General features: G+C 44.9%; 1 protein-coding gene across 5 annotated transcripts in view; it reads right to left on the reverse strand.

Annotated features, from left to right (window-relative positions):
- Positions 1-24,919, reverse strand: part of LOC147018346 (uncharacterized) — a 93,226-nt gene extending 68,307 nt beyond the window's left edge. For 2 of the 5 annotated variants that reach the window (XM_085897923.1, XM_085897919.1), the window contains exons 1-3: positions 24,441-24,916; positions 20,784-20,993; positions 17,476-18,158 (exon numbers count right to left, since the gene is read on the reverse strand). In XM_085897923.1, the coding sequence (XP_085754049.1) occupies positions 17,476-18,099 (624 nt within the window). In that variant the 5' untranslated portion in view covers positions 18,100-18,158; positions 20,784-20,993; positions 24,441-24,916. Of the gene's footprint in view, positions 1-17,475; positions 18,159-20,783; positions 20,994-22,708; positions 22,822-24,440 lie in introns of all 5 variants that reach the window. The other 3 variants (XM_085897920.1, XM_085897921.1, XM_085897922.1) reach the window with 3 other exon arrangements.
- Between the last annotated feature and the right edge of the window lie 411 nt (positions 24,920-25,330).

Genomic DNA, 25,330 nt, shown 5'->3' on the forward strand with positions numbered 1-25,330 from the left:
ATAATCCACCCAAGCCCACTTCCTTCAATTCCCCTGCTTTCCTTCCTGAAAGTCCCTGTAATGTCCATCTTCTCTTCCCCATGCTCCCCGTCCCATCCCTCTCCCTTCCACAGATCTCCTAATGTGTCTGTTCCCCACCGTTTTGTCCCTCCCACTCCCGCCCCTCTTGTCTCATGCCCCCTTGCTGTGCATTGTGTGTTAGCTCTCATCCGAGCCTCGACAAGGTATACAAAACAAAACAAACAAACAAAAAAAACGTGACGCTCAATGTACCCCTCTGCCAGTAAAGCCAGAATTGAACCCTTCTTTTCCCCACTCAAAACTTTTCTTTTCAACTCTGTTGGCATGGTCAATAGTTATTTTTTTCATTCCAATTACTTTTGAGGTACTACAAGTACCGTTTTTGCCATCCAGCTGGTCCTATTGCAAGAGGATAGTGATGACCACAGCAGTGGTTTTTATACTTTTACTTGTTAAATAAGATTCGGTTCGGGTGATCAGCTAATCAGTACCTCACGAAGTAGAATGAGGTGTGCCTGTGTTGGAATTCAAAAGACATGAGAATGGAATGGCTGCCATACATGCAGAGATGCTGATTTAAATTTTTCGATCCTAGTGGAGGATTTCTAAGTCTCACTCACGTTGTTGTTCTTCATCTTCTTCTTGTGGACTTTTTTGTTTCAGAGCCTACAGTTTTCATCGAAACCTCCTGAAACTTGGCATATATATGTAAAAATACCCTGCGCAGACAGTATCCATCTCAGATTTTGAAAATTCCTCCGAGAAAAAAAGTTATGACGTCAAAATATCTCTGCTAATGGAAATCGCCTAAAAATTATCTCCGAAACTCGGCAAGCTTTTTGAATTCTGTTTGTGGGAATCGAACAGGGTATTAGCAGAGATGAATTACCGCACATATGATACATCACTGTGACATCATATCAATTTTTATGATGTCATTCCTATTTTTTAACATTTTTTGTTTCACAACCCAGAGTTTTCATCGGATCTTCATGAAACTTGCCATGTATATGCAGAAAGCCCACGCGCAGGCAGTAACCATCTCCGATTTTGGAAATTATTCCAAGAAAAAAAGTTGACATCATAATATCGCCACTAATGGAAATCGCCTATACCATAATCTCCGAAACTAGGAAAGCTGTTTGAATTTTGTTTGCGGGAATCAAGCCGGGCATTAGCACAGATAATTTATCGCAAACCGGATACATCACAATGACGTCATATTCGTTTTTATGACGTCATCATTAAGAGGACGAGGATCTTAGCTCATTTGAGCTTGTTTTTGTCGTGGTCTCATTTTTTTTCCAGAGCTGTATATATATACATATATATATATATATATATATATATATATATATATATATATATACATATATATATATATACATATATATATATATATATATATACATATATATATATATATATATATATATACATATATATATATATACATATATATATATATACATATATATATATATACATATATATATATATATATATATATATATATATATATATATATATATATATATATATATACTGTTACGAATTCACGCCCACCGGAGTGCGTTCGACCGCTTTTCACTAATAGTAGCCGCTCGCCCACCGGACGGACAATTCAGTCGTAACCTTCCGGAACAACGCCGGAACCCTGTCACGGGTGGGTCTTCAACCCCACCACGGCCAAGCCAATTTTCTACCCGCGCAAAATAGGGTCAATCGCCGAATATCAATATACCTAACTACCTGCGCAGGTAGCCTACCGGGAGACCGTACCTCGGCTTGGACACGAACCGCTCAAGCGGTCCGTTCCGTTCCGCAGTGATAACCGAGCGGGTATTATCGCCCGACCTCACCGGATCCGATTCTATTTAACAGGTATTTCACAACCCAACTATTATTCCGGAATGCAAGATGGCATTTCAATGGGGAGAAAGGAGGACGCAACGAACCAAGCACATTCATTTTACACAGCACGTGTACCAGAAAAAGCAATGAAAAACACTTGTACAGTAAAACAATCATGCACGGGACGGGGACAAAGACACGAGCAAGGTGAAAGCACTACGACCGTCTATCAGCAATTATCTAGTCACTTAACAGTTTTTACTTACAGGACACGGCGCCACCAACATTCATTCAAAAGAAAGGAAAAGGCCACCCTCAAAGACGAGGGTGCCAGACAGGGTCCGTAGACCTTTATGGCGTGGAGCTTGGATGACCGAACGCCCCCCCCCCCCGCCCGAGACCGTTGCAGGTACCTGCACCCTCGTGGTGCGATGATGGGTGAGTCGTGGCGTCTGTCCCCCACGGCAGCTAGGACAGCTGCGGCTGAGCTCGGCCTTCCACGGGGCCGGCGAGCTCTCTCCGGCACTCTCCACACGGATGCGCAGGCTTGCGCAACAGAGCTGGCAAAGCGGCGCCTCCCGTCCGCGTCCCTCGTGCCACGCCTGGACTCCCCACCGACTGCGAGCTCTGACGACTCGACCCGAACCACCGAACCCAAGACTCTCCGAAGACCAAGAGGAAACCACCACAAAGACCCAGACCTGGCGCCCTGCACGCCCTTATATTCCTCAGTTCCAACGCCTCGCTTCTCCCCGTTTATCGCTCCACCCCCTTCCAGCTAGTCGAGAAACTTCGAGAATAGGGGTGTTCCTTATCTCCAGCGCCTCACTTCCACGAACCGACCAATGACGAACAATCTCCCTGATCGGCGCGTGGAAAAAACAGGCAGGAAAATCCGCGTGCCACCGATAGAGGGTTGTGGTTTGGTTTGTGGAGAAGGGGATCGGCAGTTGGCATAGCGGGGAAGGTGGCTAGGTGAGGTTGGTGGTTGAGGCGATCGTGGCGTTGTGAAGGTGGTTGAAATGTGGTTGGTCCAAAATAACGATAGTAAAGAAAAACGGCTATCTCAAAGGATCACAGCCCTGTTAACACAAATAAATCCCATTAATCAACGGTGGGGAAAATCTAACTTAACACAGACTTATCGATCTAACTGAACTAAGGACCTTTTTGGTGTTCTGCGAATTTCCACAGCCGTAACAATATATGTATATATGTATATGTATATGTATATGTATATATATATATATATATATATATATATATATATATATATATATATATATATATATATATATATATATATATATATATATATATATATATATATATATATATATATATATATATATATATATATATATATATATATATATATATATATATAGTGTTGTGGTTACCAAATTCGCAAACCACCATTCAGGTCCCTTAGGTAAGGTATCTCGGCAAGTATATGTGTAGTTAGGCCCAAACCCGTTGTCTAGTGGGAATACATGTCATTTATGCGTGCTGCGACTTCAGGATAGCCGTTTTTCTTTTACTATCTTTATTTTGGACCAACCGCCATGATTACCACCACAACCACAACATCAACCACCAACCACAACGCCGCTTCACCACAACCGCCACGACCTTCACGTCATACCTCGCAGCCGTCGCATCGCCACCGTTCTTGCGCCGCCTGTGGGTACCGGTGTTGGACTCATGCAGAGCGCGCATCGAACAGCGTGTACAAAATCACGGATTTTGTGCTTCAAAAACGGATCAAAAACGACACACGCCCACTTTTTGCCGTCCAATCGGTGAGCGAGGGGCGAATTGGCCCCGCCTCCAGGACGATCGATATATGCAAATTTGTGGATCAAAAAGCCTTCACGCCCACTTTTTCTCGGGCCAATGGGGAGCGAGGTGAAAGGTCAAAGGGAGGGGGTCAAAGGCGAAGCTACGGGGGGATAAAAGGACCGTGTTCGTCAGTCAAAGAAGAGTCCAACAGGGAGGAGAGTCCAAAGAAGAGTCCAGAGTCGGAGAGTCCGGAGTAAGAACGGAGGGGACGAGCTGTGGAGAGGCGGCAGCGGCGAAGGCAGACGAGGGGGTGCTCGCGTCGGTGCCGGGAGCTGCACGCCCGAGGGAGGCCGACAGCGCGACCTGGCCGAGGTGGAGACGCACACCAGGGATAATAAAGGTCCTCTATACCCCGAGCATCAGCAACCCCCTCCTGTTTCCCCCCGCGCTGAGATAGTGCGACCAAGGGGGCCCCTTTCCCACCCCCTGCCAGACACTGTCCGCGAGGCCCGCGGAGTGAGGCGCCATCGCCGCTCCGCGTCTCATCACCAGACGGGTAGGCGCGACCCGGTCTCGGCCTCAGGCCCGCCTCATTCTTGGGGGTATTTCTTTTCCTTGGTTTTGGGTATGTGTTGTCGGCGCCGTCTGTGAAGTAGAATTGTATAAGTATTGTCGTGTGCTCGGTAGTCGGTATTAGCTCTGCATTGTCTTCGCTTTTATATTTGCTTTTTGTGTAAATGGAATTGTGTTTTCTTTTTTTTTGTGTGCTTTTGGTGGAATTGAATATGTGTGTTTCCCGTATGCCGCGAATAAATGTGCTTTATTTTTGAACTGTTCTCCCGCTTCGCTTCGTCTTTTCCTCCATTGAATCCGCATCTTGCTTCACGTAAAGGGTTGGTAGTGGGCTGAATACGCCCGATAATTAATCGAACCGTCGAGGTCGACGATAACACCGCTCGGTTATTCTGATAGTACGGAACGGGTCGCTTAAGTGGCCCGTGTCCAAAGTCGACCTGCGGCGAGGTGCGATCGCCCGGTCTACCCTCCGCATGGGTACTTAGGTAGGTCGAATTCGGCGAGCAACCCTATCCCACGCGGGGGCTGATTGGCTCGATCGCGGTGAGACCGAAAGGTCCACCCGTGACTGGTTCCCGGCGTTAGTCCGAGAGGGTCACGACTGGATTGTCCGTCCGGTGGGCGACGTGCCGCGATTCGAGTTACGTGGCCGTCAGCACGCCGGCGGGCGCGAATCCGCAACACTGGTGTCAGGTCGTGCGATACAAATTCATCGCCCTCCTCACGGCACTGGTATCGGAGAACAGGAAAACGGGCTCTCCTGTCTCCGGCTAAATTCACGGGAATCGGTCCAGGGGTGAGAGAAGCGACCCCCGATTCCCTCCAAATTACGAGCGAGCAAAATTAACCCTTCACGAGAAGCAAGATGGCGTCTCAAGGCGAGCGGGAGCCGGGGGTATTAGAAATGTATATGTGTAATAATGTAGAGTCCATGGTCCAGGATGGAATCCCCGAGCAGGAAATGTTGATTGTGCAGGAACACGGACTCGCCCAACTGAACCCAGGGCCCGAGGTGGGTGCGGCAGCGGCCGCGGTGTATGACACCTACCCCCCCCCTCTCCACCAAAACCCTTCCCCAACCCTTGCCGAAACGGCTCACTCAAGCGCACCCGACATAGCCAAGCTATTCACCATGCTGGCGAACATGAACGAAAAAAATAGATGCATTCACAAGCGAAATAAAACGCATGAAAACTAAAATGGAAACAAACATGAAGGAAGAAACGAAAAAGCTCCGGGGGGAGACGCAGAACATGGGCCGATGCCTGCAGGCGGGCATGAAGGCCGTTAGCAGGGAACTCAAAATGGCGACTCCACGTGTCGAAGCAAACGAGCTGGAAGGGGGTGCAACGGCTGACAGGCCCGCGGTGGAGGCGGGTAAAAAAATAATTCAGGGGGCGTGTTGGGCTAGGGTCGTGACAGAGGAATCGACGGTGACCAAAAGGGAAAAATTAAATGGGGAGACCAAAACGTGTGAGACGAGACACGAAATGACGACAGCAGAAATAATAGTTGAGACAAGAGAGGTAAAGGGTGAAGAGTTGGCAGAGACACGGGAGATGGGAACGATAGAGGGAAGACTACACGATGAAGACGGGGTAAGTGACGCACACACACACACGGAGGTAGTGGAGGATAATGGGGGTGAGCTGGCGGACTGGGTAGAGACCCAGTGCGAGCACCTGGATGGCCTCCTCCAGGAACGAGGGGAGGGAGTATGCCCCCTTGAGGTGAGTCACGACCAGGTGAGTTCGGTCGTGCTTTGCGAGGTTGGGGGGAGGAGTGCTGCGAACGGGTACACGGAGAGCTTGGGGGGTGTAGAGGCCCCGGAGACCCTTGTGGGGACACAAATCCCCAGGGTGGTTGTCCCTGTGTGTGTGGTGCAAGGTGTGAGTGCGGCACCGTGTGTGGAAGAGGCCGTGTGTGTGAGTGAAACGGCCAGTATGAGTGAGGCACCACGTGTGAGTGGTGTGGTGGCGATGGTGCCAGAGTGCGTGCTTCCCAGCACGCCGTGTGTGGATGAGGAACCGTGTGTGAGTGAGGCACGGAGTATGGATGAGACACCGCGGTTGAGTGCCCCCGCGTGTGTGAGTGAGGCACCGCGGGTGAGTGCCCCCGCACGCGTGAGTGAACGGCCGTGTGCAAGGTCGCTGTGTGCAAGGGAGACCGTGTGTGTGAGAGAGCGGTATGAGAGGGAGATGTCGGTTAGCATGCGGGAGCACGCAGCCGCGTCTCCCGGTGTGAATGTATTGGAGTGGACTGTGTGCGTCGTAACACGCAGGGGTGCGTGTGTTGAATGGCGACGACGAAGGCGACAGAGTAAAGAAAGCCGAGTAGCGGCTGTAGTTGTTTCAGGGACCGTGCCGGGTTCACCCAGCAGTGAGCACGCGGTTCGTGCTGTGCAACGCACGAGACCGCCACGTGCTCGCTTGCGAGAGTGAAGTCCCGGTCCGGAAACGCACGCGGTGGATTTGCCGATCCCGCGGACGGACAAAGTTTAGGCAGGTAAATGGATTTGGACCGGACGGGTTCTCCACGCGATCGTGTGTGTTCAGCTCCAACGGGCAAAGCACATGTGTTCGCGTGGGGAACCCCTCGAGACGTGGGGCTTGTGTTTTTTTTATGCGCACGGTGACGCCATGGCTGCACGTGGGGTTGGAATCCGGCAGGAGGGGTATCTCTGCCGGATGGTCCCGTCCAAGGAGGGACGAGGAACACGTGCAGCTGCATGACGTCACGGGCAGTTGCAAAGTGCAAAGTGCGTGAGTTGCCGCGCAGGTGCTGCGCATGGAAAAAAAAAAAAGAGGAGCAAGCCTCACTTTCGGGTGCACAGGATTCCTGGGCAAGGGGTGAAAGACCCTCTTACCTGGGCACAGGATGGAAACTAGTTAGGGGGAAGGGTTAGCTTAGTTAGACCGACTTCATGGGGCAGGGGTAAGTCCTCATGGAGTCCGTGGAATGGATTAGTTAGAGGGATTTAGTGAGCTTTAGGTTGGGAAATAAAATGATTTATTTGAGGACATGGACAGACTTGTGGATGTGTAGAGGGGACGTAGTTTAGCTACGTAGGTTAAAAGGGAACGTGCTGTAGTTTAAGGGACGACGTGGGAGCACGAGTTAGTTAGGGGATGCAGAGAGAAGGATGGCAGAGTTCAGTGGTGTGTGTGTTGAAGAGTTGTTGGTGAGTTGTGAGGTGAGTACTTGGTGAGTGAGTGAGGCCAGCGGGTCTGTGTGTGTGGAGTGAATGGGGAATGCATGGTGCGATGAGTGATTGGGGGGAGGAGTGACTCCCGCCCAAGGGACCCCGGGGTAAGAGTAAAGTGAGTTAGGGGGTTAGTCAAATTGAAAAATGGAGGTCGTTTTGTTGTTGGTGGGAAAGTAGGCTCGAGACCCATTTGGAGGGGTGCAGGAGCCCTGTTGACGGGCTTGGGAGCGTGGCTGCGAAAGGTGAGTATCGCTGAGTGGGTACCCCAGGCACCAGGCTAGTCGGCCGCGGTAGGCCATGGGCCCATGGGGGGCCGGGATAGAGTAGTGGGCACGGGTGCGCCTGCTTGGTGCGGGGGCCCGGGGCGCCATTAGCCGCGTGGGCAGTGTTGTGGGCACGGGTGACCCTCGGAAAGGGGCCCGGGAGGCCGGCCTGCCACGTGTGCGTTTCAGGGGAGGTGCCATGGGGGGCACTCCCCGGTGTTAGGGAGCTGGTAGGCTCGGAGGCAGTGTAGTGCCCGGGGGTGCCATAGCGGGAGATTCGGCAGAGGGTCGTGCCTGCCAAAGGGAGCCACGTGTCCCAGCCAGGAGACCGTGTGAGGGCACGGAGAGAAAATTGGGGGGCGAGGCCCGAAATTGTGAGGACACCAACACAGGCGACGGGAATCTGGGTTGTTAGAACCAATAGTTTAAGCGAGAGGCGCTTGTTGAAAGCCCCGGGGTAGTTTAACAGTTAAATGGTTAGGGTAGATTAGGAGATGTACCCCTCCGCACCATCCATCCCCTCGCTCTCGTTGTGGGCCGCTGGACCCACTTTGGTTATAGATCGCCGAACTCTGGGGAGGCCATTCTGAGGCTTCATTGGGCCTCGACTCAGGACGTTAGCTCTCCCTTATTCCCCTCCGGGAAGGGAACGTAGGGGTTGGGAGTAGGCTAGGTGACAGGATAGGTTAGCCGAACAAAGACGATAAAGGGGGTTAGGGGACGATTTATAGTGGGGAAGTAAAAGGAAAAAATAATAATAATAAAAAAAAATAAGTTGGGGCTAAATTGGGGTTTGACAAATTAAGGGAGTGGGTATGTACAGTGACAGGCAAAGGCGATAGGTGGGAGGGAGACAGGTAGGTAGGTCCGAGCCCGCCTTCCAAGTGGCCAGCACCACCGCACTCCCTCCACCAACCTCCATTGAACGGCAAAGGCTGGCCAACTTCATCGGCTGGCCGTGTTTTGCTTCAAGGCGGAGGCCGGCCAACTTCATCAGCTGGCCGTGTGTTGCTTCAAGGCCTGTGCCGGCCAGTTCATCTGCTGGCTGTTTTTCTTCAAGGCCTGTGCCGGCCAGTTCATCTGCCGGCTGTGTTTGCCTGCAGCGGCCTTCTTCTACGGGCTGTGTTTGCCTGCTCACCTTTGCCATGCCATGCCCACTGCCCATGTTCACCAGCCCCGTTCAATTTTTGCTTTGCCCCCCCTGTTCATTTCCATGTGCGCCAGGATCCGCAAGGCAACAGTTTGCAAGCTGCGAGAACTGCCCTGTTGGCAGCTACAACACGGGCCTGCAGTGGCGGCCCGTGCACCGTGTTTGTGTTCATGCATCCATTCGTTGTGCTCATTGCGTGTGCCACTTGAGCTGGCACGGAGACTGCGTTGTGCAGCCCATGCACCGTTGTGGTTCACTGCGTTCAGTTCAAAAGGGAAGGCCTTGGACTGCGTGTGAGCAGCCAGCCACGTTCCCTGTCACCTGCATTGTTTGAGCCAGAGACTGCATGCGGGCAGCCTGGCTCCCTGCTAACTGCTTTCTTTTTGCAGAGTTCAATGATCCTGGGCCATGGTTTAGTGTAAAATTTGTAAGTTAAGGTTAAGATGTACTGTAAATATGAGTGCGCCCCCGGCATGTTTGTCTTAGCGCCGGCAATTTTATTTAAGTCGTCCGTGTGAGTGAGATTGTTTAGGTAGTTACGCAGCCCTCAGGTTATTTATTTTGGGGACATGAATACCATGAATGTCGCACTCAGGGATCCGTAGGTAAAATGTACTAGGGGAAAACTACACATGATGGCACACGAAAATTTGACGACTCGGGACGAGTCTGTAAAAAGGGAAGGGGGTAGTGTTGTGGTTACCAAATTCGCAAACCACCATTCAGGTCCCTTAGGTGAGGTATCTCGGCAAGTATATGTGTAGTTAGGCCCAAACCCGTTGTCTAGTGGGAATACATGTCATTTATGCTTGCTGCGACTCTTCAGGATAGCCGTTTTTCTTTTACTATCTTTATTTTGGACCAACCGCCATGATTACCACCACAACCACAACATCAACCACCAACCACAACGCCGCTTCACCACAACCGCCACGACCTTCACGTCATACCTCGCAGCCGTCGCATCGCCACCGTTCTTGCGCCGCCTGTGGGTACCGGTGTTGGACTCATGCAGAGCGCGCGTCGAACAGCGTGTACAAAATCACGGATTTTGTGCTTCAAAAACGGATCAAAAACGACACACGCCCACTTTTTGCCGTCCAATCGGTGAGCGAGGGGCGAATTGGCCCCGCCTCCAGGACGATCGATATATGCAAATTTGTGGATCAAAAAGCCTTCACGCCCACTTTTTCTCGGGCCAATGGGGAGCGAGGTGAAAGGTCAAAGGGAGGGGGTCAAAGGCGAAGCTACGGGGGGATAAAAGGACCGTGTTCGTCAGTCAAAGAAGAGTCCAGAGTCGGAGAGTCCGGAGTCGGAACGGAGGGGACGAGCTGTGGAGAGGCGGCAGCGGCGAAGGCAGACGAGGGGGTGCTCGCGTCGGTGCCGGGAGCTGCACGCCCGAGGGAGGCCGACAGCGCGACCTGGCCGAGGTGGAGACGCACACCAGGGATAATAAAGGTCCTCTATACCCCGAGCATCAGCAACCCCCTCCTGTTTCCCCCCGCGCTGAGATAGTGCGACCAAGGGGGCCCCTTTCCCACCCCCTGCCAGACACTGTCCGCGTGGCCCGCGGAGTGAGGCGCCATCGCCGCTCCGCGTCTCATCACCAGACGGGTAGGCGCGACCCGGTCTCGGCCTCAGGCCCGCCTCATTCTTGGGGGTATTTCTTTTCCTTGGTTTTGGGTATGTGTTGTCGGCGCCGTCTGTGAAGTAGAATTGTATAAGTGTTGCCGTGTGCTCGGTAGTCGGTATTAGCTCTGCATTGTCTTCGCTTTTATATTTGCTTTTTGTGTAAATGGAATTGTGTTTTCTTTTTTTTTGTGTGCTTTTGGTGGAATTGAATATGTGTGTTTCCCGTATGCCGCGAATAAATGTGCTTTATTATTGAACTGTTCTCCCGCTTCGCTTCGTCTTTTCCTCCATTGAATCCCCATCTTGCTTCACGTAAAGGGTTGGTAGTGGGCTGAATACGCCCGATAATTAATCGAACCGTCGAGGTCGACGATAACACCGCTCGGTTATTCTGATAGTACGGAACGGGTCGCTTAAGTGGCCCGTGTCCAAAGTCGACCTGCGGCGAGGTGCGATCGCCCGGTCTACCCTCCGCGTGGGTACTTAGGTAGGTCGGGTCGGCGAGCAACCCTATCCCACGCGGGGGCTGATTGGCTCGATCGCGGTGAGACCGAAAGGTCCACCCGTGACTGGTTCCCGGCGTTAGTCCGAGAGGGTCACGACTGGATTGTCCGTCCGGTGGGCGACGTGCCGCGATTCGAGTTACGTGGCCGTCAGCACGCCGGCGGGCGCGAATCCGCAACAATATATATATATATATATATATATATATATATATATATATATATATATATATATATATATATATATATATATATATATATATATATATATATATATATATATATATATATATGTGTGTGTGTATATATATATATATATATATATATATATATATATATATATATATATATATATATATATATATATATATATATATATATATATATATATATATATATGTGTGTGTATATATATATATATATATATATATATATATATATATATATATATATATATATATATATATATATATATATATATATATACATACAGTATATAGATGTGATAAATCACATCATCTAACCAATTCATTCACATCTGGAGGAGCTTGGATAATAATCGATTAATTTTAAAGCATTTTTCATGTTAATATTTTTTGTTATATTGTATTTCTGTCATTCAGCCTGCCCTTTTTATAATAATTTGACAAATCAATATCCAGTTCTTGGGATACACCAAAGGCAGAACCATATTTTCCAACATAACTCATTTATATTAGATTAATTATGATATCATAAAAATCCTGTTTATTGTTGAGATAAAATAATACGTATAAACACAATTGTCCGCAACAATTAGAATTGAAGTCTTAGACTTGAAATGCATGATAAACACCATTCCATAAGAATTTCATTACTTCAACTGGCAGTGGAAGTCCATAACTGTCAAAATAATATTTGTCTCAACTATTATGAACATAAACCAAATGAGAACCGTTCCCATTATTATCTTCCAAATTCCTAATAATATTCTTTGTATTTACAGACAACTTTGGTAATTCATCTCTCATACAAATAAGCACATTATCAATTTTAATTTTTTTACAATATTTGGCAAGTTCTATATTTGATGTTGCATTCTTTCCAAATTATTTAAACAACTCATCAGTACTCATTTATTTATGAGAAAGATATAATCCATTACCCCTTCAAGCTAATTTTAAACCAGCCTGTGTGATAGGTCAGGCCAGGTCAGGTCAGGCCAGGTATAGGAGCATGAGCCGGAGCAGCGCTTCACTTCGTCCACTTTCCACTTGAACTCCGGTTCCACTGTCTGGCCATACCCTAGGGCCTCGGTAGATGCCTGGCCCATCCCAATCTCCTTGAGATGCCAATCAACCTGCTGCAACCACGAGGCAAGTGGTCGGCCCATTGGCCTCCTCCACTCATGAGGGTCCCTCGCTGAGAGAATCTGGTGAGCAGGATCAGCGTCAGGAAAACGAGCCACATGTTCATACAGCCGCAGCTGATGCTCACAGACTATGCAGGTAACAAATCTCATTTGAGTCTCTCTCAGCAACCGCTCGTTGGACACAAAGTCCGACCAGTAATAGCCAAGGATTCTCCGAAGAGACCTGGTGCCAAAGGAATTAAGTCTCCGTCTCAGATCCCTGGTCAGAGTCCAAGTCTCATATCCGTAGAGCAAGACTGGAAGAACACAGGACCTGACGACTCGGACTTTCGTCGTCCTGCACAGGTAATGACAGCGCCACAACCAATGATCCAGTGAATCCATGACTCCCCAGGCCTGACCCAGATGTCTGTTGACCTCTGCTCACAGCCAACAGAGACATGAATATCACTGCCAAGGAAAGTGAATCTCTTCGTGACCTCAACATCCTCATCACAAACAGGTACAGATAAGTCCGCGGCATCCAAGATGTCACTGACTTTTATGTCTCTCTTTGATCTTAGTTTTGACCCAGGAAACCCGTAATCCCACTCTGACTCTGCAATCAGCACGTCGAGGGCCCCCAAAAGGATATCCAGAGTGTCCGCAAAGAATACTGCATCATCTGCAAAATCAAGGTCAGAGATCATGACATTCGCAAACGATGCACCGCAGGTTTTATCGCTCCGACATCCTCCCGAGAATCCAGTCCATACAAGCGCTGAAAAGAGTGGGGGGAGTACACACCCCTGATGAACTCCAGTGCGATAGAAGAAAGCACATCTCCAATTAACACTGTTGCTTCATCGGGTCGGCTTTCAAGTTTTTCAGCAAAATGTACAACTACACCACTTCCAATAATTTGTTTCTCGAACTCTTTGATACGTCTTTCCATCTCTTTTTGAGCCTGGAGTTGAGCCTTCCTTTCATTAGCAGTTGTTATCGCTGTGGAAATATCACCCGTGAAAGCTCCTACCACACCAAGACCTGTCAATAAAAGAGGGAGGGATATAATAAATCCTTCACTTGTCTCCCTGACTGAATATTTCTTAAACATTGATGTTTAAGATATTGATGATCTGCTTAGCAGCAGCTGCATCACAGCGCTGTCCTCTCGCTCGGATGGTGTTCTTCATTGCAGATACCAATGTCTTGGTCCTGGCTGTTGCACACTTCGACAAGCTCTGCAAACACACTGCGATATGTATGGTATCAGGTAATTCGGAGATTGGGCCAATCTGGAGTGCGCTGGGACGAGACAAGGCAGCAGTGTTACCGGTATTCCACGCATTCACTGGAGCAGACAATGTTGGAAGATTCTCTGGAGTCGGCAAAACCAAGTGGTTTCAACAGTACATGAAGGTTGACAGGAACATCATCTCAGCACTGATGAAACTGACAGAGGAAGGCGACCTAACACAGGAGGTGAAGGATGCATTAGCCAACTTTGTATGCTTAATGTACTGCCCAAAGGGCATCCATATAACAAGTATTCCTGACCTAAGGTGGCATCTGTTTTGCAAACATCTGGTAGAAAGCAGCAAGTTGCCTCCTAGAGTCTGTTGGTGCCCTTGAGGAGCACATTGAATGTGTGCGCGTACAGAGTAGGGTGTGGTGCCAAGCCACCGTGATGTGGCAATGTTTTTTAGACCCACTCAAACATGGCTATTATCAGAATGACCATGGTGAGATACTACCTACCACCACGAAGGTTCCACCTGCACCACAGGCCATTGTAGAGTTCGTCAGATGTCAGTGTAAAGCTCATTGCACAAACCAGAGGTGTTCATGCAGGAGACACAACTTGGCTTGCACAGACCTTTGTTTGTGTGGAAGTGACTGCGAAAATGACACTCAGGACAGTGAAGATCTGTAAAAGCATATTCCTGAATGATATAGACCTAGTAGATCCTGTGTATAGAACTTATAGTTCAACCTGATAACTAACAAGGCTGCTTTCTTGCTTTATAAACCCATACCTATAACTTCAAAGGACTTGCAACATGTATTACGTAATACAGTTATATCACAAATATAAAGACAATGGTTTTCCATTACCTTTGTTTGTTGATTTTCCATAATCCTGAGCACTATTTTGAGGCCTTTATTGGATTCCTTGACCCAGAAAACATAGGATTAGCATACTTAAGTTTCTAGATTGACTAGAAGCCGAGATAGCGCAAAAATATGTATTTTATGGTGGCCATTTTGAAAATCAAAAATGGCGGCCATGCAGGTGTCTGTGCAAATGCCAACATTGATTTTCTGATTCTCCATGCTCTGATTCTAAAAATGTACAGGTTTGATAATCTCCAAAATTTTTGAACGAAATTATATTTGTTAACATAGTGAACCTGACTAATTGTGTGTGCGGGGCCAACACCGATCTGTGTCAGGATTTGAGAGGAACGATCGGATATAATAATTAGATGGAGGTTTGGAATGAAAAAGGATATAGAGACAAGTGCCAGATGGAGAAATGGAGGGAAAAGAGAATGCCCATATAATTAGTCCAGAAATGGGTTGAAAAGTACGCGCCGCCCGTATCGTGTACAACGTGGCGTGGTTGTCATTTTACTATTATTGGCTCTGATGTTGTAGCTATTGGCACAAAGCTACTAGCCATGCTCTTGCCAATATTGGGTCATTTGCTTCTGTGTTGTGCAAAACCACATCCATGCAGCCTCTTTAAGAGATATTCATTTACAAGCCTTTTCAATGCAACCGGCAATCTCATCCCAGATCATTGGAAACGTCAGAAGATCATCTCGAGCTTGCGGCAGAGGTTCGTTTGAGGATATCGCTGTTTCCTCGCAGCTGCGCTGTCAATGCTCGTGGTGTTGTTGCAGCTTTCTATTCCTCTCCCCTGGCTGCGGCACGTGCTGCACGTGTTGGACGCAAATTCGGATTTACCTCAGGAATAAGCAGAAAATAAGAGTAGAAATGAAGTTCGTGTGATGTAAGCAAACCCAGCTATGAGATCCCCGCAACGCACGTCCCGTTGTCCCGCTAGACAAAATGGAAGGGACTATCTGAACGTATATTAATGGAATAACTGTCTTGGGACCACTATATGTTGGATGCCATTGCCTTGGAGGCATGCTGTTCCAAGAACTGCAACAATATTTTATTTTTTGTGTTTAAAATAAAATGTTTGTATTTCAAAATGAATTCAAAAAGGCTACAAATAAATATTTGTTGGGTTTGTAGTTTAGTAAAACACCTTCTTTTCTTATAACTTCCATCATCATCGAGAATATTGATGAATAATATGTTGGGGTTTTCTTCTTGGGCTAAATATCTTTGTCAAGTTGAGACAAAATGATAAACCTCCCTCAGTGTTCTGCTCTGAGCTCCTCTCATATGTCATTTTAAAATTGTTGTAAATTATTTTTCCATTGTTTTCTTGACATCCATTAAATCATTTTAAGCTTCCCAGTCTGTGCTATATTTATGGTTGGTCTTGGTTTTTCCTTTGATGATACTTTTTTGATATTGTCCACATTCATTATGTTTCCCATATAAATACCAAGGTTGTGATTTACTCCACTCTTTGGTTTTTGCTTAGCTCTTATATACTTTTCCAGAGTTTTGAGATAATTTATCTAGAAGTAATTTTGCTTAAACTGATTTTTTAAAGGATGAAATATCTGAAATACATCATTTTAAATATAAAGTTTAATAGCACAAGGGAGTATTATTCATAGGTGGGGAAAGAAGGGAAGGAATCTCTGTTCAAATGGGGGTATAAATAGGTAAGAGAAAGAGGATGGAGGGTGGGTGGTCAGGGGTGAGGGGTAAATTAAAAAATAAAAAGTTTTTGATGCATAGTCAAGGCTTATGGAAGAGGTGTGGGAGGAGAAGTTGTTGCCGGAGGAGATCTGTTTGTGAGAAAAAAATTCACTGCTTTTTGTTGACAAAAATCAAACATGGCTTTGAACCAAAAATGGTTTCTGAGGTCAAGAAATTTGACCTGAAAGACCATTTTTGCCCCAATTAAAAAAATAAAAATGCTCCCTCTGACTTCTGCCTTATTTCATTATGGCAGGTCTCACCAAGGATAGGCATTTTACCTTTGGCTGTTCCTTTGGTTTTTGACTTGGAATTCCTTTGTCCAACATCTTTATGATACTATGTGAACATTTACCTGTCACCACGGCAAGCCTTATCTCGAATGGTCCATTATAAAACAAAGTTGACACGTGCCTTCCAATAAAAGATTGTTTTTAGTCTTTCCCCAAAAGGGTTGCAAGACGTATGTGTGTGAGCATGTGTGCGTGTGTACACACTTAAACATCTTCGCTTTAATTTTTCTTCTCTGCAACGGCTTGTCCGATCGATGCGAAACATCAAACATAATTTTCTCACAAACTCCCATGGAGAATATCTTATTGATAACTGTGATGTCATAGGTCACATGGTATGACAGCCAAATTGGATTAAAGGAAAATAAATTGGACATCACCTTCTCTGAAACTGCTCAAAGAAAAGGAATTGAAACTTGGCATATGTCATCAACTCCCCTTGGGGTATATAGGGTGATACCAATGACGTGGTCGGTGAAGTGGTATTCCAGCCATAATTGGTTTAATCAAAATTCCTATCAGAAAAATCTGAAACTTCATATATCTGATCTACAACCTAATGTGAATGAAGTATTCAATTTAGGACATCATCAGTCATATGGTCTGGTGGCTATATTGGATTGAAAATACAAATGTTTTAAAAAGAAAAAAATATCTCCAGAACTGCTTAACAGATCAACACGAACCTTCCTACATATGATCAACTAGCCATGGGAAATATCGTTTTTTTTCATATTCACTTTCATTGATGCAATTTCGACTTAATGTGCAGAAAAGTGATTGTTAAATATCATAATAATCAATTCATAATCAATAAAGCTATGGATAACAGCAATGTACGTGACATAATATGGGGCATGCATGATATGGGCATATGGCCCATAATAGCAGGGTGTTTGGTTAACAATGGTATTTTTGTTCAGAATGAGCACACGAAGCAAGACGATACGCTCTACCGAGTGCCTTTATAGTTACATATTGTTTTTCCTGTCCGCATGTAGCGTAAACACGTACCTTCTGCAGCTGCTGCTCCTCATTGGGAAGCTGAGTCAAGTTGCCTGGGACTGTTTCCAGAATACCCTGGTGGAGAGACCAGGCAGAAGCCATTGCACCGTGATGCAGTTGCCTCCTATCTCTCATCAACGATTCCACTTCCATTGCGATCTCCAGTGCTCGCCTGTATGTTAATCCTCTTTCCAAAAGGAGTCTGCGCTGAATAGATTCATCGTTTACTCCGCTCAACAACCGATCCCGCAACATATCTTCCAGTACTGGCCCAAAGTTGCAATGTTCTGCCAACTTGCATAGTTGTGCATTAAAAATGGCCACAGACTCATGGGCTTGCCTCACTCTGCTATTAAATTTATATCGTTGAATGATCTCAGAGAGTTCCGGGTTGAGGTGATTCTTCATATCAGCAACCAAATTATCAAAAGATTCTTCCCCGACCTTCCTTGGTGCCACAAGTGTTTTCAACAACCGGAAGGTTGCTGGTCCAATCACAGTAAGCAAAATGGCTCGCTTCTGTTCTTCTTGCACAATACCATTAGCCATGAAGAAAAATTGCAATCGCTCTATATATTGCATCCAATCTTCATTTTCTTCAGAAAACTCTCCCATGTTCCCAATGAGTGCCATTGTGGTTGAGTCACCACATTCAAACCAAACTTGAGGTAACTGCTTGCTTGTTGGTTCTTCTAATGAGGAACATGAAAATGGTTTTTCATTGTTGCCAAATATGTGAGTGAAACTTAAATATTCTGCAGCATATTTTGCTCAGCTTTGACGAGGAAAATAAAACCAACATCACAACAAAAGAGCAAACAGCTCCCCACTCGGTAATCCCCCCAAACATTGCTCGCCACCATTTTGCAAAAAGAAATAGTTTTATGGGAATTAAACAAAATTTTAAAATAACTTTAAATTCCTCTTCAATTTTTTTAAATTAAAAAAAATTAACCATCTGGAGCCCACGAAATGTTCTGGGTGAACAAAAAATACCACTGGGGCTCCAGAGGGTTAATAAATAGATCAATAAGTAGCAAATGCAACTTCAGTGAATTTCCCACTAATTTCTGTCGAGCCAACCATGTCTTACCTTTGTGCATCTGTGATTGGCTTCAAAATATCACATTGCTTTCACAGCCAATCACAAACCCACAAGGGCAAGATGTGGCTCACTCCACAGCAATTACTGAGAAATTCACTGAAGTTGCATTCGTTATTTATTGTCCTCCTCCTACATGTGATTTATATATAAACACCTCTATGAGCCTTCAATCAGTATATTAAAAGTAAAATAAAACCAAAACGGCACTCAGTAGAGCGCATACCTCTGTTAGGCTGACCAGTTTACGTTTTGTATCCCACTGAGAGCTGGATCTGCATCTCAACCTCAACCAAAATCTAATCAGTTTGTTCTCGTCACCTACCAAACTCATCCACCATGTTTTGTGCGAATCAGTCCACAATGTTTCAAGATATCGTGCTACATATAGTTTTTGACCCCATCTCTCGATGGTGAAAAATCACTTTTACAATTCTAGTATCTGGATCTGGATCTTCACCGAAATCAAACCAATTTGTCCTCGTCACACACCCAACCTGTCCACCAAGTTTCAATAGAATCCGTCTGTAACTTTTTGAGATATCCTGCTCACAGGCAAACAAACAAACAAGACGACGACGTCGTGCAGAGCACGATACTTGCAAAAGCCATAAAACAAATTTGACCTCAAAAATAATTGGTGGTTGACTTCAATGACAAAATATGCAACTCCTCTTCAAATTTCAAGTTAATCGAATGAAAATTGACAATTTTAGAAATTCGCCTATGTTGTCCTTTTGGCCGATGTTGACCTCAAAAATAATTCCCTGGTTGAATTCAATGACCTGAAACATAAATCCTCTTCAAATTTCAAGTCAATCGGATGGAAAATTGAGGATTTTAGAAATACCTCCCGAGTTGTTGACCTTGGGCCTATGTTGGCCTTTTAGTCCATGTTGACCTCAAAAATAATTGACTGGTTGAATTCAATGACCTGAAACATAAATCCTCTTCAAATTTCAAGTCAATCGGATGAAAATTGAGGATTTTAGAAATCTGGCCTATAATGTGGACCTCAAAAATAATTGGTGGTTGAATTCAGTGACCAAATTTGAAAATCCTCTTCAAATTTCAAGTCAATCGGATGAAAATAGAGGATTTTAGAAATACAACCTTAGTTGTTGACCTTGGACCTATGTTGACCTTTTGGTCGATGTCGACTTCAAGAATAAATGGCTGGTTGAATTCAGTTACCTGAAATATTAATCCTCTTCAAATTTCAAGTGAATTGGATGAAAATTGAGGAATTTATAGAGCTCACCGAAGTTGTTGACCTTTGGCCTGTGTTGACCTTTAAGTCAATGTTTACCTCAAAAATAAAATAATTTAACCTGAACCTTAAAATTGAATTTAACCTTTAAAATAAATGGTGGTTGAACTCACTGACATGATTTGCAAATCCTCTTCAAATTTCAAGTCAATCTGATGAAAATTGATGATTTTAGAAATTTTAAAAAATCATTGACCTATTGACCTCAAAATCAATAGGCTTCTTGATTATGACTAACTCTATTTTGTGAAGATCATTTTAAAATTGTGAACTGTAGGCAATTGACACGCAGACAAACAGCCATAATCACAGACAGACCAGACCAACCGATATACTGTGCTGCACTTGCGAATCTTCAATTTCGCAAGTAACAAACAGACAGACAAACGGGTGAAAACAACCTCTGTCCACCTTCGGTGGCAGAGGAAACCGGAAATTTGATTGGTTGATTGTTTTTTTTAAATAATCTGATTGTCTTTACTGTTGATTTATGGAAAGAACAGATTTTCAGCATATATATATATATATATATATATATATATATATATATATATATATATATATATATATATATATATATATATATATATATATATATATATATATATATATATATAATCTTTGTTTTATAACAGTGATCAAAAGCTCATAGTGGAGCTTGGTACTCGTACATAAATCACATTGGACAGACACTAGGAGACATCAGTGTATTTTATTCCTAGAAATTACAAGGACTTTAGGAAATGATGGAAATCATATTATACTGGATTTGAACCTGGCATTCTTCCATAATGAATCATCAGCACAGATGAGAATATTGGCACATGCCAGGCCTTCATTAACAGGCCTTTATAATTTATATATCAAAAAGTATGAGTTTGTTCCAATCCAAACAATAATGTAATAATCAATACAATTGGGAGGCCGAGAGAATGATGCGCTCACCTCCAAGCTGTAGATCTGCAGTCAATTTCGTATGCAATTAAAATTCTGTCCACAATGCTGCTCCAATTGTTATTTGAAATGTAATTTATCTCAGGTCTGCTGAGTTTCTGGTCTGAAGCTTCATTCCATGGGACCAAAACTGCAATCTGGTACAATCCATTCAAGATGCATTGTTTCATCCCTCAAACAGCACGACTCCAATTCTTTGACCTGCAATGTGTGTATGAACATATATTTAAAGGTTCCATTATATTTTGCTAAATGGCAAGACCCATGGGCCTGACCCAAGTCAAATTCTAAATTGCCTGTATACTTTTGCCACATGGCCTTATAAAGTTCATTGTTGGTCTAACAGCCTCCACACTGTGTAAGGAACAGTAAAATGACAAAAGGAGATGAAGACAATTGCATTGAATAATTTTCAGATACCAGATCATATTTTTTTATTATACTGTGACGGTTGTGAGCCTGGGGAAAACAGTTGTGAACCCCCTGGGAGGATAAAGCACATTCACATACAAGATGAAAGAGAGTTATGCCATTGTATTCTGTTTAGCAATTGGGTTATATCGGATTAATGGGGAATGCGAGTGAATATGGGTTATGAATGTGAGTGACACAAAGTTCATGTGCTTTCCTTCTTTGACACTCATCTGAAACCATTTCCCACAAACACGAATCACAACGTCCCCATGATTCTTCCTTGAGCAGATAAATTGTGGAGAATCCAGCGCAATCAGCTCCAGTAAGGGAGGGAATACTCAGATTCCCAAATGGAACCAATCCATCAAATCTGACAGGTGTGCTCATCACCTAACCCCCTCCCATTTTCCATAAAAGGATGGCCTGCAAAGGTTTTTACTGCTCCTGCACCAATGAGGAGCCACAAAGACAAGGGGTAAGGAATAAAGGAAGGAACGCATAGGGAATTCATACATGGAGAATTGGAGACAGATAATTTGTGGATAAACAGCATTTCTCTCACCATGCCTCTTCCACACCTCACACAAACCTTTCCCTGACACTTCTTCCTCTTCTTCTTCACCTTTCTACTTTTCCGACTTTCATTTCTTGACATTCTTCCCATATTTCTGATTCTGCATTTCTTTCTTCTGTACTTTCTATGGCTTTCACCCACACACTGTCGCACATCTATGGCACGCCTTCACATAAGCCGGTTGGCACCACGCTGCCACAGTCTCACTGTTTCACTGCACAAGATTCCCACCAGTCATGCACTTCATCATCTTCGGCCAGAGAACATACAGCAACCCTGCCCAACCAGGGCGCTGACGGAGTGGAGGAAGGAGACCAGGAGAGTGTGTGCGGGATGCGAGCCTGACCCGACGAGCAGTGGACGACCGCAGCTTCAATTGGGGTTGCAAAAGGTGCGTCGGGGCACATAGAAGACCCCACACTACTTCTTTCTCACCACAATTGCTCACCCCTCTCCCCATACTCCCTTTCCATTATTTGAGTGTCTGTATCCATTTAACGTAAAGGTGCTCAGTAATTGTTGTAAGGCATCCGAGGGGGGGTATATTGTGTAGGCCATATGGGATAAGAGGGAATGTATATGTGCCTTTGCATTTATGAATTTCACTTGTCTTGGCTTTCCTGAATTATTCTACCATTTCCCTATTTGAATTCCCCAACTGCCATTTCTCCCACCAATTTCCTGCTTGTGTAATAAATTAATGAAAGAGTTGATATTGTGTCTTCACCTATCCTGCTCGGGTTTGATCTGAGATAGCGCTCCTGGGGCAATTGGCACAAGTGAATAATTTGTCTGAGAGACATTAAGGGACATCAATGAAACATGTGGCCCTATTAAGAGAACAAGCACAAAATGTTGGTTCGCTTGGCAAATTAATATCAGTTACACAGTTACAGGCACGGTTCCCCATCTGCTTCTTTCTTCTCACAGGTATGGTAAATCGACCCTGGGCATGAAGATCCAGCCAGAAGTGAGTGTTGTAGATGGCATCCATGGTCTTTCGATAGATACACCGAGCTTATGAAGTTATCCGACCGGCATCTGTAACAACGCATTTCCACCACCGAAAGACCAATTAACGAAAATACCTTTTCTTTAAATAGAAAGAAGAGATCTAAAAAAAAAAACACAATAAATTGGGGCAGGCAATGGCAAACCACACAGTATAACCCCTGCCGAGAAACTGCATTGGCAGCACTGACACTCGGTAACAGAGTGAAGAACATCATGATCAGGATGTAATCTTCATAAGTGAAACAAGTAAATTATGCTCCTTTCTTCACTCAGTGCCCCACAACTATTGGAGGTCCCATTCCTTCTACAAAATTGGAAAAACCCGAAAATAAGGAAAGCATAGTCGTTGCAAATCATTACACCCATGCTATGTTCATTTATACGCATCCAAAATACAAGATCATAAAATGGCAGAATTAAGTGCTTTGGATCATTAGCATCATATACATCACCGTATTGCCTCCACCACTGAAGGTGGATGCATGTTATGTTTTCACCACTGTTTGTCTGTCTGTGAGCAGGATATCTCAACAAATGGAGGACAGATTCGGACTAAACTTGGTGGACAGGTTGAGTGTGCGAAAAGGACGAATTGATTCGATTTTGGTGATGATGTGGATCCGGATACAAGGATTAAAAAAAAAATTTCAAGTGATTTTTCACCATTGAGAGATAAGGCCAAAATTATATAAAGCATGATATTTAAAAAAGTTGTGGATGGGTTATGACAAAACAAAACTGGTTGAGCAAGTGACAAGAACAAGCCGAATCGATTTTGATTAAGGTACGGCTGCAGATCCGGCTCATCAGTGGGAAGCAACCTCACAGCCTCCCCCCACCTCTCTCCCTTCCCCCCCCCAACCTCTCTCCCTTCCTCCGCCCCACCTCTCTCCCTTCGCCCCTACTTCTCTCCCCTCCCCCCCTCTCTCCATCCCCCCTCCCCCCCCCCTGTTGCATTGAGCGAAGTGACAGGTTGTATTTGTTGGTAGATCATGATTGGGGAAACTTCTATTTAAAATGGTACGTCCTGCTTCCTAGCCTGATGGCCTCCTGTACTGAAGTTCATAGTCAGGGAACATTATTATTATTATTATTATTATTATTATTATTGTATTGGTTCAACGAACATAAATACAAAGGGGACACAAGAAAGCATTTACACTCCAAAGCAATAATGGTCTTCACCAGATAGGAATGTCAAGCAACAGAACCACCGGGGACGTGTGGACGAACCAGGGAACCCGAGAACAGGGACATTCATCTTGATATTATCGAGTGTGTTACACAAATGATGTTCGCGACGAGGGACAACGAGCATCATCGGGTCAGTTCACACGACGTCTTCATGACGAGTTCAAACCGTAAACTGTATGAACAATGTACATCCATTTCATTTTCAATACCGTCTGTGGAGGAAACCTGATGCTGTACAACTGGAGTGTGCACGGGAAGACAAAGGAGCTTGCTCATGGACAATACGTATCGCCTCAAGGCCACAAGATGATTATTCGAACGAATTAATTAATCGGCACAACAGAGTAAACTCGATCTCGACGATAATATCACTGTTAACAATCATAATAATAATAATACTAATACTAATGATGATGATGATGCGATTCCACACGATTCAAACATAAACTCACCAACTTCATTCTGAAGGGATCCGAGGGTAACATGGAAGTAAAATTTCCTCCTCCTCCTCCTCCTCCTTCTTCTTCTTCTTCATGTTGAAAAGAATGGGTCGTCAGTGCCGTCAGGCTCTATATACGCCACTCTCCCAAAACATTGCCAAGACCGCAAGTCCGGTGGTAGAAAGGCCAACATAGGCCGCGAGCAGCATTTGCAATAAGTGGCGAAAAACACGAATTTCATTGCGAGAAAGGGTGCGACTTGAACTGTTCAGGTTTCATGGACAACCGCATGGTGGATGTGGAATCTCGGTGGAAAGTTCCGCAGGACTCCCGTCCAACTTCACCTGTGGAGCTTGAAATTTGACCACCTGTGTCAAAAAAAAAGCACCCTTTGGCATTTTGACGAACTTATAACGACAAAACTACTCATTTAAGGAGTACAAAACTTGGAAAACTCCAAATAATAAACAAGGACAAATGTGTCCAGGAGCAGCGTCCGAAAGGTTTTGTCGGCTAAAAAAAAAACCCCAAAAAAAACAACTTCCGATATTTCGTCACGTGCCTTGATTAAGCCAATAGCGACACCCGTCATAGTGTATTTACGTATTTCCGAAATATAGTGTATTTACGAATTTACACTACATTAAATGGAATAATCTTTAAATAGTAACGTGAACTTTTCGAAACTTTAAAGCAAATGTCCGAATATATTTAAAAGTTCATGATAGACGCTCTCAAAAGGCACCCTCAATGCGAGGATGTATACAGGTGCTTAGTATTTAAGGAGATCCGGATCGTGTACATAAAAGAGCCGAGTCCGAATATAAAGATTTCTGAAGAAGAAGAAGAAGAAGAAGAAGAAGAAGAAGAAGAAGAAGAAGAAGAAGAAGAAGAACGCCGAG

The sequence above is a fragment of the Eptatretus burgeri genome, chromosome 10, assembly GCF_056783735.1.
Source record: "Eptatretus burgeri isolate ZD-2024b chromosome 10, Ebu_testis_v1, whole genome shotgun sequence".
Taxonomy (NCBI): Eukaryota; Metazoa; Chordata; class Myxini; order Myxiniformes; family Myxinidae; genus Eptatretus; species Eptatretus burgeri.